General features: G+C 40.0%; 1 protein-coding gene across 1 annotated transcript in view; it reads right to left on the bottom strand.

Annotated features, from left to right (window-relative positions):
* Positions 1-563: 563 nt before the first annotated feature.
* The window catches only part of LOC118324343 (nuclear mitotic apparatus protein 1-like), a 93,537-nt gene continuing 76,596 nt past the window's right edge, over positions 564-17,504 (bottom strand). Inside the window, exons 22-27 of the mRNA XM_035656638.1 lie at positions 11,914-12,023; positions 11,507-11,581; positions 10,288-10,381; positions 10,145-10,185; positions 4,974-5,076; positions 564-1,777 (exon numbers count right to left, since the gene is read on the bottom strand). Of these exons, the coding sequence (XP_035512531.1) occupies positions 1,406-1,777; positions 4,974-5,076; positions 10,145-10,185; positions 10,288-10,381; positions 11,507-11,581; positions 11,914-12,023 (795 nt within the window). The 3' untranslated portion in view covers positions 564-1,405. The remainder of the gene's footprint in view (positions 1,778-4,973; positions 5,077-10,144; positions 10,186-10,287; positions 10,382-11,506; positions 11,582-11,913; positions 12,024-17,504) is intronic.

The raw sequence follows: 17,504 nt of genomic DNA, 5'->3' as shown, positions 1-17,504 counted from the left end.
CCAATGAAGGAAAAAAAAAAGAGTGGAAGACAGGTGGGGGGAGACAGTGTGAGAGAATGGCAAGATGAGGAAGCCAATTGTGGTCTGAGACCTGCTTTCCCCAGAATTCTCATTATCACAGTATAATAGTGCTCCTTCTGTTTAAGTTCAGATATTTGCATGCTTCTTTTCCTATCTGCTTGTGTGAATGAGCAATGCTCTTGTTCAACCACTATGACCATAAAAAGAGCCATGAGTCACCTGTAGACGCACACGGAAAAATAACAAGTCAATATGGCGTGAGTGTGCCATAGTCCCTGCTTTAAAGCCGCATTTTAGATCTTTTGTAAAAAAAAAATGTTGCTGCTTATAAATGTTGTCACCATCTTTGTGTCTCAGCAGTCATGTAAAACTGTACGAATGCCTAATTATGCCATGGTAACAGGTAGCATTGTTAGCATGTTGTTACATAAATCCAACTGGTAGAAATAAGATAATGTTGGCACACTGACAGGGAAAATAAAAATGGGGAAAATTTACGACCATTTACAAATGTATCTGTTTTTATTTTTCCACCTTTACGACACGCGGGGCTTAAACACAGCCACAGAGGGAAAAAAAAGATCAATAAATAGTTTTTAAACAATAAAACAAAAATATAAAACAGCATCTACAATAATAAACATTAAATCACACACAAGCACACACTCACCCACAGGCACTCACAGAGAGACAGAAGCACGCAGACACATGATGTACCCTCACATAAAGACACACGGCCACATTCACCGCAGTAGATGGAGGACACATGGCGCACAGCTGCAGCGTAATCAGAGACTGTGTTACAGCCATTCGCATCAACATCTGAGGTATGTCTATGGATACTGATTATCTGCCGTCCCTCATTTATCCAAAGCTTCTATCTCCAGTGTGAGACACATTCATCAACACTAAAGAATTTGCAGTTAGTCACTTGTTCTGTTTAGTTCATTTAAGTGGAATTAAATTGATTATAGTTCCTTAGAACTGATGGAATTTTTAAAAGGTACAGACACAAACAATATTTTAGTGCTTGGTGCTACAGTTTTGTTGCAAAAGAGGAAGTAATTGCTAATGTTGTAAGCTAACACTGCTCAGAGCATTGCAACACTTTAAGGATGCAACCAATTTTTTTTTTTTTAAAGTAAGAAATGAAAAAAGTGAATATGTTCTCGGGGTAAATGTCTTCATGGTGTAGTAGTAGAGACATTTTTGAGATTTCGATTTGATGGAATTCCATCATTCACTGGTTCTGGAGGCCCCCTCAGGCAAAAAGCACCCAGGGACTTGACTTTGACCTGCAGGACATTAACCTCATACTGAGTACACTCCCTGGTGAGCAGCTGGAGGTCAAAAAGTCATGACAGGTCAAAGTCTTCAGGGGGCTTCATTTGGTCAGATCCCTGCTTGTCCTCCCAGACCGAGCATCTTCCAGGGAGGCAGAGCCAGGCGGCCTAATCCAGAACGCTTCACCCAAAGCCTGGGACTCACCTGGTCGCTCTAGCCTAGTTCTGCTCAGCTTGGTTTGGGTTACAGTCCTGTTAGTGTCTCCCACTGCTGTGTCCAGGCTCAGGGGATGAGGGAGGCGGAGGGATGAGGGTAGAGAGGTGGAGGGAGGAGGTGGGCGGGCACTGAGGGAGAAGGGGAGGTCTACGGAGGAGCTCTGCTGGGAGGTGGGAAGAGGAAGGAGCAGTCGCATGGACCTCTCCTCCTCCAGCTGCCTACGCAACCGCTTATTCTCCCCGCTGAGGGCGTTTAACTGGAGAGAAAAAGAAAGAGACGTATGCACAGAGTAAGACATGTACACACAAAGAGAATAACAATATTTTTTGGAATGAAAAAAAAACCTTTATGTGTGACCGTGACACCGACTGAGGGAGGAGAGACCACTGTTGGAGAACTTTCAAGGAAGTTTAAGCATCACACTCATTTAGTTAAATCAACCAAACAAAAAAAAAAAGAATGATTTGAAGTTGCCAATAAATATCAACCATCAAAAGTCAACAACTATCAAGTTGATGAGGTAGCTGACATCCTATTACGTGCTTAATTCATCTTTCACAGCTACTTTCATGCCTGTTGAAACAGAAATGCAAATGGAAAAAACTGCGACTGGGGTTTCGGGAGAGTATTGTGTTCACAGTTTGAAATGGTTGCACGTGGGAGTCATGCGACGGTGTAAATTTCTACATGAAAACAACCAATTTGAGCGATCATTAGAGGTCGATTTGACACAAAATCATCCGTGACACAAAACAAATCGCACATCGTCAGAACATGATTGGGCTCCCTGAAACACAATTACAGACTAGCTAAATTGAGGGTGTTTTATTTTTTGACAAGGACATTTGGGTAAAGGCAGGGACGAGTGTGAGTTAAAACGTAGCTTTAAATGCAAAAAAATAATAGCATTTACATTTGTTGTACAGCGTGGTAATTATATGCAAAAAGTGCCAGTCTGAAAATTGTAATAAGGCAGATAAAAGAGAATAAAAGAGTTGAAATTATGTATTTTTAGCTATGAGGAAGAGTAAAATAAGAAATTAAAGGATGGAGAGACAAAGAGACACGTCGGGTAATGACAGTTGCACTCATCCACATCTGTTTTTTAGTGTGCGTGTGTGTCTGTGTGAAAGCTGCGGTTGAAGAATGATGTCACATCGACATGTCTGGCCATGTGTGTGCGTTTGTGTGTGTGTGTGTGTGTGCATATGTGTGTGTCTATGTGTTAGGGAGAGAGAAAAACACAAACGGAGATGAGACAGACACATTTCCGGACGGTTCTGCTAACATTACCCTTCCAGACATCGTGCACACACATAGACACACACACGCGCCTAATAAATCTGAGCAAATGTATTACATCTGATGACTATGAATAGTGAGGTCTTAGGCTTAACCCTCGAAGAACCGGTGACATGTCGATGTGTCAAAACTATCCTAAGACGCTTAAAGAGTATTTGCTATCTTCAACAGGCAAACATCCTACAACGTGTTCATTTTATGTTATGCCAAAAGCAATAGAATTTCTAGATGAAAAACAGCGAGGTTGACATTTATAATTAACCGTATATTCAAGGGGACCTGTTTAATTTTCCTCGTCTTTAGATGCTCTGGATGCTTCCCTAATTGCAAGGGAGGGGGGTGAAATTAAAAATCACAGCTTGTCTCCTCAACCTTCACATACAGTGGGTGAACTGGTGTGCATATGTTTGGATGAAAAGGATGTGTATAAGTGGGGGAGAAAGAAAGAAAGAGACAGACAGAAAGACACAGAAGGGGGTGTTTTATAGCTGGTGCACGAGCGTGTTTGCACTTTGTCATTTGTAAAGCAGGGTTTCCATTCAGGTATTTTAATAAGAATTATATTAAAAAAAATAAATTACTAAGCTAGGAAAAAATCTGAACAGAGACAGCAAACTTTGAGCAAATTTCATGTCGGCCAAAAAGTTTTAAAATGTTATGTTTCAACGGAGCTTTGGATCTGTTTGCACTGTCTTCCCACTAAAAACAACAGTGCAAAAGAAGTTGTGGGAATTTGGAAATAACGTGCCATACTTGTCTATCCATCACTCCCTGCAGCTGCCTGTAGTGAAGGGTGTGCTGGAATATTGCCTCACGCATCTCTTTTTCATCTTTGCATTAAAAGCATGAAACAACCTGGACATTAGATGACACTAAAGCACAATAACAGCTTGCCTAATGCTAATCAAGTCTTGAAAGAAATCTCAGCTTTTTCCACTGATGTTCATCTTCATCCCAGATGATGGGAAATCACTTAATTCGCATCTAATTTCGTGTGACATTTCAAAGGTTCGCATGAAATTTTCTTGACAGTCGGATGGAAATCATGCACGCGTGCGTTGTATAGCCAGTGTTGATATGCATCTCGTGACTATGAGTAAATGAGACTGATCCAAAACAGAGACACAGACCTGATTCATAACCCAACACTTTCACTTAGATAAACTAAGACATTCCATTCAGCTTCTTTACTGATATCTCTTTGCGTGTGTGTGCAAGTGTGTATGTAAGTATGTGTGTCCAGTGGACAGAGAGGGGAATAGCCTTGTATAAATGAACTGTCTATATCCTATCCGTTCCAACTGTGCTTGTATGTTTGTGTGTGTGCAGACTGTCCATGTTGGATCGATATGTGTAATGATTCACACTAGAGATTAAGAGGTGCTATTACACACCTGACCTGTTAAACAACACCTCTCTCTTTCTCTCTGTCTGCCTCTTCCTCTGCTCCACCTTCCTCCTCCTCACACATGCAGCTAATGCCATTTGCTTTTCACAGAAAACAACACAGCATTAAAAACTTCAACAAGTACCAGCTTTCGTCGTACCCCCGTCAATCAGCGGGCCAGACTAACAAAAGTCGGGTGAGCCATTCCCCAGGCCCTGGAGTTTTGGAGAACTGAGGGGGCTGAGGAGTACTTTTGATTCGTCTCTCCTTTGGTGATTTGTTGACTCTTGTGAAGTTCAACACAGTAAAAAATGTCAGCTTTTCCTCAGAATATTCCTCTGTGTTTTTCCCCCCACATTGTTTTATCACAGCGGGCCATTTCCCTATGCTGTCATGGAGAGATCAGCACGGCTGTATTGATATACATCCCTCTCTCAGTTTCATGAAAGGGAAATCATTTACCAGTGGAAAGAAACGTCACTGCTTTTTCCCGATACGATTTGTCCCCCCTTCCCCACAATGCATACACACCCCCGCCCCGCTGCCGACTTTTCACTTTTATCGTAGGAAGAGGAAATGGATGTCTGTGTGCGCTTGTGTGTAAGTGCGTGTGTGTGTTTGAAGTTGGACGCATGAAAGCTTCCTCTTCTGTGTGAGCTCAACAGCAGGTGGGCCGGTGTGTGGGTGTGTGTTTGTAACAGTCGGGTAAAAGGACTGCCAGGACCTGGTGCGTGTGTATATGTGTGTTTGTGTGCGCGCTTACTTGTTGATTTAGCATTCCGATGGCCTCCAGGTTGCGTCGCAGTTTTGTCTGCATGTCCTCGATTTTGCTGAGGTTTAGAGCCACAAAACCCTGCGTTTCCATGCTGTAACACAAATGTATGCACACACACACACACACACACACACACACACAAACATCTGAAAAATTAAGTTTGATATCTTTACAGTAAATCTTTGCACCTGCAGTCAGAAAACAGAATAATAAAAACTTCACTTTCCAGCTGCTGCTTGAAACTGACTCATACCATACAAAGTCTATTTTTTTAAGCACCAGTATTTTTGTACACTGATATGAATTTGCAAGACAAAACAGTTTCAATCAAATGTCCTTGAAATCTGAGGCATAAAAAAGTTGGCGTACATCATCTTCATTATAGCAAATTTTCATTATAACTTATTACTAAACTCAAAGATGGGTGAGCAAATGGGTTCCAGAAATCATTAAATTATATATAAAAGCGCATATAAAACTGCAAAAAATAATAACACAAAAACAAAACGAACGCAACCGCAGCCAGGGAACATTAAGAGTACAAGAAGCCATTTAAGATTTTAACTGTTTATTAAAAACGTTTTGGGAAATGACAAACAAATGTTAGGGTCTGCTATCTTCAGACCGAGGACTGACTTAAGGAATGTCTATTAAATTAACGACGGTGGATAATGGTGCTCTGTACGGGCTGAAGAGCTTGCTGCCCCCGCTTTACGCTCTTTCTTTCATGCCCCAGTGAACCTGTCCAGTTAGCATTCGGAAAAAACCTTCTAAATACTTTACTGAAGACTTCTCAGCCCATTAAAGTACCACTGTACCTCCCCAATGTTAATTTTCTTGTAAAAGAGCAAGCTGGGATTTTCTATCAGAGCAGCGGATGGAAAGACGGTCCCGTTTTGCTTCAGTTGAGAAGATGCACATGCTCATCGAAATGATAATAAATGGCATTATTGTTTCTGTAGATGTGGGTGAGCTGAGACACACACACACACACACACACACACACACACACAGAAAACACAAACTTGCCCTATTAACCATAACTTAAAACATTTAAGATCTGAGGAGACACTTGAGGGAGACGCCAATATGTGAACTGACGTTTTTGTCTGAAAAGTTTATGAGATTCATTAGTGAAACAATTCCGCTCCCATGTATTTGTAACCGTCTCTGGTAAACCTCAACCAAGAGACAATAACAGAAACATAAGACTGATAGTTACACCAGTGCATTCAAAAAACTATCCACTGTGCTATCCCCACAATCTATTGACAGGGGTTTCTCTTTTGGTTTTTAAAAAAAAAACAAAAAAAAAAACAAAAAAAAAACAAAACAAAAAAACAGCCAAATAGCTAAAAAGAAAAACAAAACCAGTTATGGTGAAGCACTGATGATGTGCAATAGTCGTTTATGTGCAGCACTAAGTCAAGACAGGAAAGAAAGGAAAGAAATATGATCCAAAGCACTCAATATGCACATACCTACCTACCAACAGTATATGTATGCAAATGTGTGCATATATATGTACATGTATATATGTATATATACACACACCGACATTTTGCCCAAAAATGTACAAACATGAAAATTGATATGATATTCCATACATACACAAGCTGACAGAACATAATCTGAATCACTGCCTATTAACCGACTACCTAATTAAGCTTGTCCCAAGTAAGCATTTTTTTAACGAAACTTAATTTCCTGAAAATGACATTCATAAACTGAACATAATTGCAACTGACCCATCCAAATCTTTTAATTTCACACCATAATGATGATACAAAGAACATTAATAAGAAGAAATGCAGAAATTTCCTTTGAGCTTTCAAATTGTAAATGCCTTTTAAAAGATGAGCTCCATGTTTCCATTGCTACAACGAAGGAAAAACAGGAGGCATTAAAATCCAAAGCACCACAGATCCACAGATTCTTCACATGATTTAAACTCTTTCCTAGATGCTAATGTGGTCTTCAGCAGATCATGAAACATCACCGCCGCTGAGACAACTGTGTGAGATTTATGCACCCGATGTGAGAAAGCAGCGATGCGCTGAGCGCTTGGCATGACGCCTGTGTAAACATGTGTTCCTGTGTTTACACGCAAACATGGATGTGTGTAATTAGCGGCCTAACCCAATCAGCGTGTGTATAATTACAGTCATTAGTGTCAAAGCCAAGCTGCCATGCTCTCTAAACCCGGCAATAAACTACATGGTTCCTCTTGCTCCAATCTTGCTCTCATCGTTCTTATTTACTGCGCTCATCTCAAATTTTATGCAAGACTTGACTGTCTTCTCACACAGTCTCCTTCTTATCTCCCTGTTTCTCTGTCACTTCAGTTCTCTCTGTTTGTACAAATCCTCTGCTGTGATCACTGGCTGCTCTTAATTGGAAGCACATTGTTAGTGGTGCGACTGATCAAGTCTGATGCTTTATGAGCGTTTTCCCCACATGGGATGTGTCTGACAGTCACAGCAAACAGCATCCATCTCTGCTTCTACCACTCAGTGTATTTCAGTGTGCACTGGTATTTTCATATTTTCAGATATTATCTGAAATCATTTGAGGTGAAATGTGAAAGTTTTGATTAGAAATAATTTAATTAATTTGAGACTAGAGTATAACTGCTGTTGAGAAACATACTAAATATATTTGCATTTTCTCTACTTTGAATTGCATGCCACCCAGATAAACACTGTTCCATGGCACAAACAGCAGCCACTTTTTGTTTGGTAAGGGCTGTTATCAGAGCCCATTCTTCTTTTTTCTCCTGATATTGAACACTTCTGGGGGGAAGACAGGGAGGGGAAAGCAGGACAAGAAGCATCATCTTTCCTATGCAACAGGAAGATTTTAGAAAACAGACCATGATAGACATACAGTAGAACTTGGAGACGTTTTTTTACAGGCATGTTGAACAACATGTTTTTGATGGGGTGACTGATAGTTCATGTAGTGCATTATTTGCCCAATTAGGATTGCAACAGATTTTAGCTATTGAAGCTGATTTTTTTCCCCCTGTTTTGCATTCCCAGTACGTTTACAATTTCAGAACAACAGGCATCTCAGTTTTATTGTTTTAGCTGTTATTCCTAATAAATAGACCTTGTTGTGAGATTCTTGCATTACTTTAGATTCCAACATCTATAATACAATGACTGTGAAACCTGCTGCTGAGGAGGATTATGTGATATGATTGAAAGCTCCAGAACAGCTACTAAATGGATATGGAAAGTTGAGATCCAGAGCACACGGTTATAGTCAAAGTGAAGACACGCTCTGTGCTGCCACTTATTAAAAAGTTTATACTACAGCCGTGTGCTCCAGATCCTGTATTTCCAGATCTTGTCTCACTTGTTTTGCTTTTTGATGCACCAGTTTGAATTTCAAGATAGACTGAACCCGCTGAAAGCCTTCATCATCTTCTTCATTCTTAAGCAAGAAAAAGGACCTTGAGATGGCATTGTTCTCTCAGTTTACATTACTGTTAACCTCTGATAATATTTTATGCTGTGAATTGAGACAATATTGCTGGGATGTTTCTAGTTGGGCCAACAAGGCCATACAATTGTCAGATCAGTAGGGTTGCAAAACTCCACCAAAACCCACAGTACTACTTCTGATTTACATTTTTATGTTGCAAAAATTGAACAAAATCAATAAAAACTGCAAAGTTGACATACTTTGTATTAAAGTACATGTTGAATTCCGTATTATTCACTTATTTTGCCTATAAAACAACTTTTCAAACATGAATATAACAGAAATCTGTTTATTTTATCAATCTAATCTATCTTCTCTATTCCTCCTTTCCTCACCTTTCTGCGGGCCTTACTAATACCGAATGTCATCCACAACATGAAGCTGTGACACTCCAGCTGCTCTGGAACAGTAGGCCATGTAATCATAATAAATTTCTTTAATAAAGGCATATCTAATGACAAAACCTTCACGCCGTGTTGATTGCTGTCACTGATAGTGACAGGTGGGAGACACTGTGAAGATATCCCCTTTGCCACCAGTAATGAGATTTATACACTGAATGTATATGGCTGCCATGCAAATATCATGACATATCTGTTGCCTTATAGATGTATGATATTCATACATATGGCATTTTGGGTGTGTGTGTGTGTCTCCCAATAATGAAATAAAATAAATTAAGAATCCTCATAATAAAGAAAAGAGGAAGGGGAAAAAAGAGAGAATGGATGGGGAGACACTATAGAAGAGGCTTTCATTCACTGTTTTTATCTCGTTCCATGTTATTATATTCGCTCAATCAAAACCCCTCTTATGCATACATCTATATGAACTGCCTCTCTCGCTCTGTCCCTCTCTCTTGCTCATTCGCAATTATGAGGGAAAGACAAAGAAAAGCGATTCATCTTTCTGTCGCAGCCCCTTAATGATATCATTAAAATGACTGACAGCTTTGAATAGCATTGGAAACCTACCCCAGTCAAAACAAATCTGATCCGTTTTGGAAACAGAGCCTGGTGGTTCATTAGGGGAGGGGTGCAACATGAGTGTGTGCATGTCTGTGAAACAGGGTGAGGTGGGTAAGGGGGAGGGGGTGTTAATGAGGGAGACCTTAGGGGGTCACACTGGGGGTATGGGGAGTACTGCTGCAGGCAGGTGCCCCCACAAACACCCTCTCCCACACGCGCACGCCCTTCATTCTCACTTCCATCCTACACCCAATCCCATCTGTGCCACATTCATTTTAATTGCCTTAATGAACATAATAAATATATCTCCTCTCTACTGATGAATGCTGTTTGACAGCCATGGGGGTGGCAGGCAGGAGAGGATGGGTCCTTGATTGGAGTGTAATCATTGTTAAAGGCCCAGCATGAATAACATATTCAGATTGAAGAAGAGACATAACACGCACACACACACACTCGCGGACACACACAGGTGGCTAGGCCCATGGGGTGTTTCATTCACAACTTGGCACTCCAGCTGTTATTATCATCATCAGCTTTGTTCGGGCTAGATTGTGTGTGAAAGAGCGAAACATGGTGGGCAACGCTTTTGTTGGATGTGAATGCTAAACTCTGGTCAGCTGGTGGATGCACACAAATGCATGCACTTACATGTACGGTCACGCCTGCCCACTCACACACACACACACACAGATGACTCACGTTCTCTCGTCTTGCCGGGTGCCCTGGTCTCGAATCTGGGCCTGCAAACAATTATAAAATGAAAAACAAACCTGTTTGTGATCGACTCTCTTTTGTCTCTCCCTATTTGTACTTCATTGCTTTTCCACTCTGCACTTGTTCACCTTGAAGCGTTCCGTGTCTCTCTCCTTCTCATCCGCCACTTCTTTCAGTCTCTTTACCTCCGCCTTCAATGTGTCATTAGCCTCCTGAAGATGTCTGACAAAACCAAGGAGATGCAGAGACCGAGTTAAACAGAGAAATATACATAGAGAGGCAGACGCAGGGAAAGACAGACACCTATTATCATCAAGAGACTCTTGTTAACATGGCAGACAAAATATTCTGCCACACTACAGCAATGGTGTCTGTGTTTCTCTGCTTCCAGAACAGCCTTTAACTAGCAGTTCAGGCATTATCTCAAACACACACACACACACACACACATATCCTGATCCATTATAATGAAATGCTATATTTCCACAACCATTTATCACTTACCCTTGTCGCTATTTATTTCAGTGTTTTGTTATGCCACCAATTCTCAGTATCAAGAACTTTTAAAACAAGTTCTTATTCGGATGTTTATTGTACCACTAAAATACACAGCAGACGCATTAAGTAGTTTTATTTAACAGGAGGGGAAGTAGGAACATATCGCTTCTCTGTATATTCGGGGGGAAAGTTCTAAACCGTCTATGAAACACAACTTCATGTAGTGTGTTCCAGGTTGTATGAAGACTGTTACCATTGCTACAGGTTACCATAACAAACACATGAGAAAAAAATTACACACGCAGACAGTCACGTCAGTTGAGCGAGCGACAATCGGCTATGGTGCTGCTGGGCGGGGCTGAGGGAGGCATGGCACCGCAGGGGGGTGGGATGACAGGAGATGGCTAGACCACTTTGATCACTGGAAAGAGGAATACGTCACGCCCATGTCCCTGTGAATGTGCGTGTGTGTGTGTGTGTGTGTGAGTCATGATGATGCAGACATGCAAAATGAAAAAGGTGCAAATACGTCCACCTGAATTACTCCAACACATGCACAGAAACATACACAACACATAACCACACACATCACACCATTACTGTAAATGCACACACACATGCACTATAATCGCAAACTCTTCTGGTGGGAAAGGTGACCTAGTTTGCAGGTGTAGCCTTTTAGCTGAGCGTTTTTTTTTTTCTCCCATGTTTAGTCATCTTTAGTACACAAATACACTGCACAAGATTGAGACACACAAACGTACACCCACACACAAATTCACTCATTGATAAACTAGTGTGCCAAAAAATCTCACTGAAAAAAAAATTTAATAAAATGAATAAACTCACTCTTTTTCTTCAGTGACGATAAGCAGCAGCTTGTTTTGGGCCTTCATCTGGGCAATGATGCTCTCGTTGGAAGCCCTGAGGGGAGAAGACAGACTTCTAATCATCTAATCATAAAATTAAAAACTACACTAGGTAAGACTTTTATGAGTGTATAAACACCTGCAATTTAAACAGCATATTTTGCAGCACTAATAAGAGAAGTCTAAATGCAAAACACTTCTGAATGAAGTGTTTCTTTAACATTTATTCAGTGCCTATGGGCCTTGCAGTGTGAAAACACACACACACACACAATATCAACCAAAACATACAGGAAACCAATGTTAATTTTAATAACAGCTTTTCATATGCAAATGAAATGAATAATAAAGAAAAAACACCACATCACAGTGTTAGTGTGGTCATACTTTTGTTCAGTAATCCAACTGTTGACATTCGTCATGACCAGCTGGCTCTCATGGCGAAGGTTTGTATTGTCAGACCATGTCCCCTCCAGCTCTGACCGGAGTGTGTCAACCTACAATACACAGTCAAACATTATCTATGACAACGTAAGCTGTCAACAATTTAAATGGTAACAACGTACAATGTTGTGTGTGTTTTTTTCACATTTCCTGTCCTATTTTAACTTTTAAAATAATGAAGAAAAACTAAAAGATGAAAATTCACTTCATTGTCCTTTTAATGGGTTTTAGTTAAAACAAAAATATTACTACATTCTTTCAAGGACAGTATTAACGTCTAACACTGGCAAATGTGGAGAGGAGGGAGTCAAAGGTGTGAAATAAAGGAAGGTAAAATAAGGGGGATGAGTGAGGCTCTAATAGATGGGAAGCAGGGACAGGGTGAGAATAAATGTCACAAATAGAGCATAATAGTAACACAAGAGAAAAATTAAGTAAATGGAAAATAATGGGGTAATGAAAGAGATGGCATTTGCAGAGGCAGGTATAAATAGCAGTGTGAGGTATTAAGCAGGAGCAAAGGAGGAAAGATGGAGGATGAGGGAGAGCAGAAGCAGACTGAAGACAAGATTGGAGAGAGCAGAAGATGGGTGAGGGGTGAAAACAGGGATGGGATGGCACTGGCCAAACTGCTGACTTTTTCATTCTGCTTATCAGTCAGGACCTTTCCAGGCCTAAACTCTAGGGACCCTGACACATTACCCTTATCACCATGGAAACACCTTGATATACCATCCCATCTTCCCATAAAGACTTTGGCAAACATGAAAAAAAGTTTCCAATATGCGGTCCATGATTTAAGAATCCCCAAAAATGTCATATGATTAACCTAAAATGTCAAAATATCAACGGCTGTGTGAGTTAAATCACGTGTGTGTGTGTGTGTGTGTGTGTATGTCTGTGTGTGTATTTTGAATAACCATACCCTCACCAAAATATTTTCTTGTTGATGTTTATCTAGAAAACACCACAGAGCTAAATGTAAGAAAGAGATAATGAGACACTGTTGATGCAGAGCGGAATGAAAAAATGTGCTGGAGTATCAAAAACAGTAATCCTACAATTCATCATCAAAAGGCTTAAGGCAATAAGAGCGAAGAATGGACGGGGAATCATCAAGATTAAAAATAAAACAGAAACTGTATGCAATGTTCATAAAGTCTGGTATCTTCGTGTCTGTTTGTTGATCTAGTGATTGGTGGTGGCTGAACAGTGTGTCTTGATATATTAGCCAAACTCCTATGGGCAACACCCAGACTGGTTAAAGGACTATTGCTTGTGCACCCCAAGGTGAAAGTGAAAGTTCCCTGAGGTGAAAATCTTGTAGGTTATTTAGAACTTTATCAAAGAGAAGCCAATATTTAATCCTGCACCACCCTGGGCTGCAGAGAGGGCAGCAGGTTAAAAATTTGACCCGTCAGTTTTGTTACATAGCCAAGTCCCAACAGTTTGCAACAATCAATGCAAATTCAACCAATCCCAGTAAATTGTGCATGACCTTGCAATTTTGTCCAATCACTGCAACTTTCTGCATATTTGACCGATCATCGTAGTTTTCCTTAGAAAAACGTTGAGTCATAAGTCACCAAACTCACTTCCTTATTTCTAGTTGTGTTCACTGAAACAAGTTGCCTCCAATTTTTAATGAATGCAAATTTTACTTTCTCCTCAATTTCATTGCAAAAAAATAAATGAAAAATCACTGCAACATGCATGGCGAGCTGCTGTCATGGTTGCCTTAGTTAAAAACGGAAGTTGTAGAGATGCCAGTGACACATAATCAATAATTCAAATTTCACAACATGATAAAAAATTACACTTTTAATTACGTTTAGATTAAGGAAGGGCTGCATTTCAATAAATAAAGCAATGAAGAAAAACTGGGGTAACAATGAAATTACATCAAGCAAGTCATTCAATTTTGAAGAGTAAACTGAGTCAGAGCATCAATTGTAATTACATTTATCAACAATGGCATAAATATTGTCCCCTGTTTGCGATTTCATTCCTATTTGGTCTCACGCATCGAAGGATCTCCATGTGAAGGAAGTTTTGTTGTTAAATTATTGGCCAAAACCACCCCTTAATACTCCAATATTAATTATATACACAAAAAATATCAAACCGTACCATTCAAAAGCTCAAAACACACCCACACTCACAATGCATCTGCACACACCTCCACATGCGCACACGTATACACAGACATGCACGCACACTGGCAGGATCTGTGGCGTGCTGTAATGACAGTAATTACCTGTGGTCTCACATTAACATCTCCCTCCTGACTGTCTGACTGGCTCGGCTGGTGGAGGGATGTAAATCGCAGCGCAAGTCTGATGTTGTGATTAGGACTAAATTACACACCATCACTCCGTTTCCACCAGTGTCAGGGGAGGCAGTGAAAGGGTGTGTGAGAAAAAGGGGGAGAGTGTGTGAGAGAGAGAGAGAGAAAGAGAGAGAGAAGGGGGGGGGACATTTGGAGAAAACGGGACAAAGGAGGTGTGATTGCAAGCGGGGGGAGGAGTAAAGTAGCATACCTGCTTAACATTTAGATTGGTTTTGTTGCACAAATATTTTAGCTGATGATGGGGGCTAAAAGGGGCAACAAAATGCATTTGGGACACACTTATAACCAAGTTTGGTGATACTACTGGTCCTTTCAGGTCTAAGCTAGAGAATATGAGTTGACTACTGCAGTGCTGGTGAAGGATTTGGAATCTTTGCAGCTGCTGCAACAGTATTTATCATTTTGATGGTTTATTCTATCAAAATAAGGCAGAGCTGTCCAGTGCACAGCCCACACTTTTCATTGACAAAAGATATAAGATGGACTTTGTGGACTCACACACAATCTTTTTCTGAACTTAAACATCTGAATGAACTTTCATGACAAACCACAAAGCATACCTGCAGAGAGAAAAAAACAACATTGTGGGGACTTTAGCAGTTAATGGATTTTCCATCTATTCTATTCTCCATGGAGCTGTGGAAGGGTATCACATTGCACATTAGCTGTACAGGACAAAAAAAATGCATTTTCACTAAAACAGACCAAACTGTCCAAGGTCGTGAGATAAACATAATTCAAAGTTAACTTTTTCTGGGTAAAGAGAGAGAACATGAAGATGAGGGAAAAATCAGAAACAGATAGCCGGGTTGTTGCTACCATCACCATCAAACCTCCAGAGCTGAATACGAGCCATTACTCTGTTCCACTCAGCTCATCAGAGCACATCCTCTCATCAAATTAATGAACACATTTATTGTTAAACACGTTTTTATAAAACATTCATTCATTCTGTCTAATTAAAAGACCCAACAGGCCTGACATCACTTAAATATGCATACTTATCACTCACAGGGTCTGAATTAAAGATCTACAAGCGTGTGTGTGTGTGTGTCGGTGTGTGTGTACTGTATGTGTGAGTGTACCATGGCAGGAGAGAATGAGGTTTCCTAAGCAGGTCTTCTCACTCTAGGCTTAATGGTGATAATCATGGCGTGACCCAACATTAAGACAGTGTGTGTGTGTGTTTGTGTGTGTCCCACTCTCCCTAATGGTGATGATGATGACATGTTCTCCATTAGACTAGTCAGTGGGCCACGGCAGATCTAGCATATTAATGATGCTGATGATGGCTTCTTTAATTACCTTCATCTGCTGCTGCATGGCCTGACTCCTTTCCCAGAGTCCTTTCATCTCACTCTCTCCTACACATGCTGCTGGGTTGTTTATCAGTGGCTGCCATTATTGAAGTCCCCTATCTTGCATCTAGCCTGCATGAGCACAACCACATTACCAGCCTCGGCAGACGTTTCTCAACCACTTCCCAGCCACATGAAGTTCCCCCATCTAGTAGCCTTTTAATATATAGAGGGAACTCAGGGTTTTGGGTACAGACAGAAATGTGTCCACGTCACTGAATGTCAGAAACAACCAAATGAAGAAAGCTGGCAAAGAACAAGATTTATAACCTTCTTTACTTAGCTTTTGGTCATACAGTTTCTAAATTAAATCCTAATATTGCCATTTAGACAGCATTTTATGGAAGAAAAGGTCTTGCAAGGATCCTCATTTTAGATAACGTTTAGAGAAGTTTGGTTCCTTTTTTTAATTGAAGGGGTGTTTTGCAGAAAGTAATTTTCAATATTTAAAGTAAAGTATACACAAATGGCATTGCTTTGGTATGGAATTAAATTAGTATAATCTCAATCAACACCTAACCTGGGTACCAGAAGAATCTACAAGCTGATTATTATTATTTGCTCTTGCAGATGCATCACCCTCCCATTCAGACAGATTACCTGGGCCAGTCACAGCTATTTATCTAATATTGGGCAGGTTTTATACAATGACTGTACATTGTATGTTGTAATAGCAGTGTGGATCTGTTTCTGTTGAATACACTATCAAATCAGTATGAAAGAACAAACAACTGCACTTTAAGATTTTGCTTATCAGATGTGCTTGCCATACTTTTGACATGATTTGCTAAGTTTAATTTACCAACTACGCTACATCACATGTTTCGTTACTCTGATTGTTTGCAGGTCTATCGGTTCTGGTATTGGTCTGCGCCTGTTGGTAACGCACTTGGAAATCAAAAATAAACTAAGAAAATCCAGGAGAATTCACATTTGTGAGTTAGTCTGGTATTCCTAGACTAAACAACACCCAGCCTTAGAAGTAATTCAGTTTCATAGTGTTAGTGCGACATTTCTGCATCAGTTAGTTCCTGAGGTTGAAGTAGTGCAACAGAATTACTGGAAAAAAGATGCAAATAGTGTTGTGCAGTTTCTAAGACTGCTATATTTCCAATAATAGAAAGCTATATATGTGTCCTGGATGAGAGGGATTCCCATTTGGCAGACTGGCCGATGTTTCGTTGTCCAGGTGACCAGCCTGCAACAGTGCTCAGCTGACATCAGCAACACAAAAGAACAATTTTAAATTTTTATTGTTGCTGTATTGTTTAGTGATGAGCTGATGCAGCAGGACTTCTGCCAGCCCTGTAGCAAATAACTGTAACATACAGTATGCGTATAACTTTTCCTGAATTGTTTATTTGTTCAACACTTCAATAAAATGTTGGAAAATAAATAACATAAATCGGTGGGAGCGGATATTTATAACTAGTTATTTTCTCCTACATGATTGATTTGTAGGAAACAATTTCTGTACAGGAAAACAAAATGTGCCAGGGCCAATCTCCCGGTTCACTTGTGGTATAAAGTTAGATGTTCTCTTGGACAGAAGCATGACATATGATGTTTGCTCAAAAAATAAATAACTAATTATCTTAGAAAATAGGAAAAGAAAAAAGCATGCTGCTGTGGTAAAATGGTTAAATAAATAAAAAAGCATACTTTCACAGTTTTCCATTTTTATTTTATTAATCTTAGAAATTTAAGCTTAGTTTTTATTCTTTGGTTCTGAGTTTGAGAATGAGTATGAGAAATAGTTTAAAAGAGTGATATTATATAGCTATTTTCGAATCTGTGAAGAGAATTTTAGTGGAGTAAAACTTGCA

Source organism: Morone saxatilis, unplaced genomic scaffold (assembly GCF_004916995.1).
Source record: "Morone saxatilis isolate NCDOM2014 unplaced genomic scaffold, NCSU_SB_2.0 Contig0, whole genome shotgun sequence".
NCBI lineage: Eukaryota > Metazoa > Chordata > Actinopteri > Moronidae > Morone > Morone saxatilis.
Note: the sequence above shows the minus strand (reverse complement) of the source record. Positions and strands in the feature narration are given on the sequence as shown.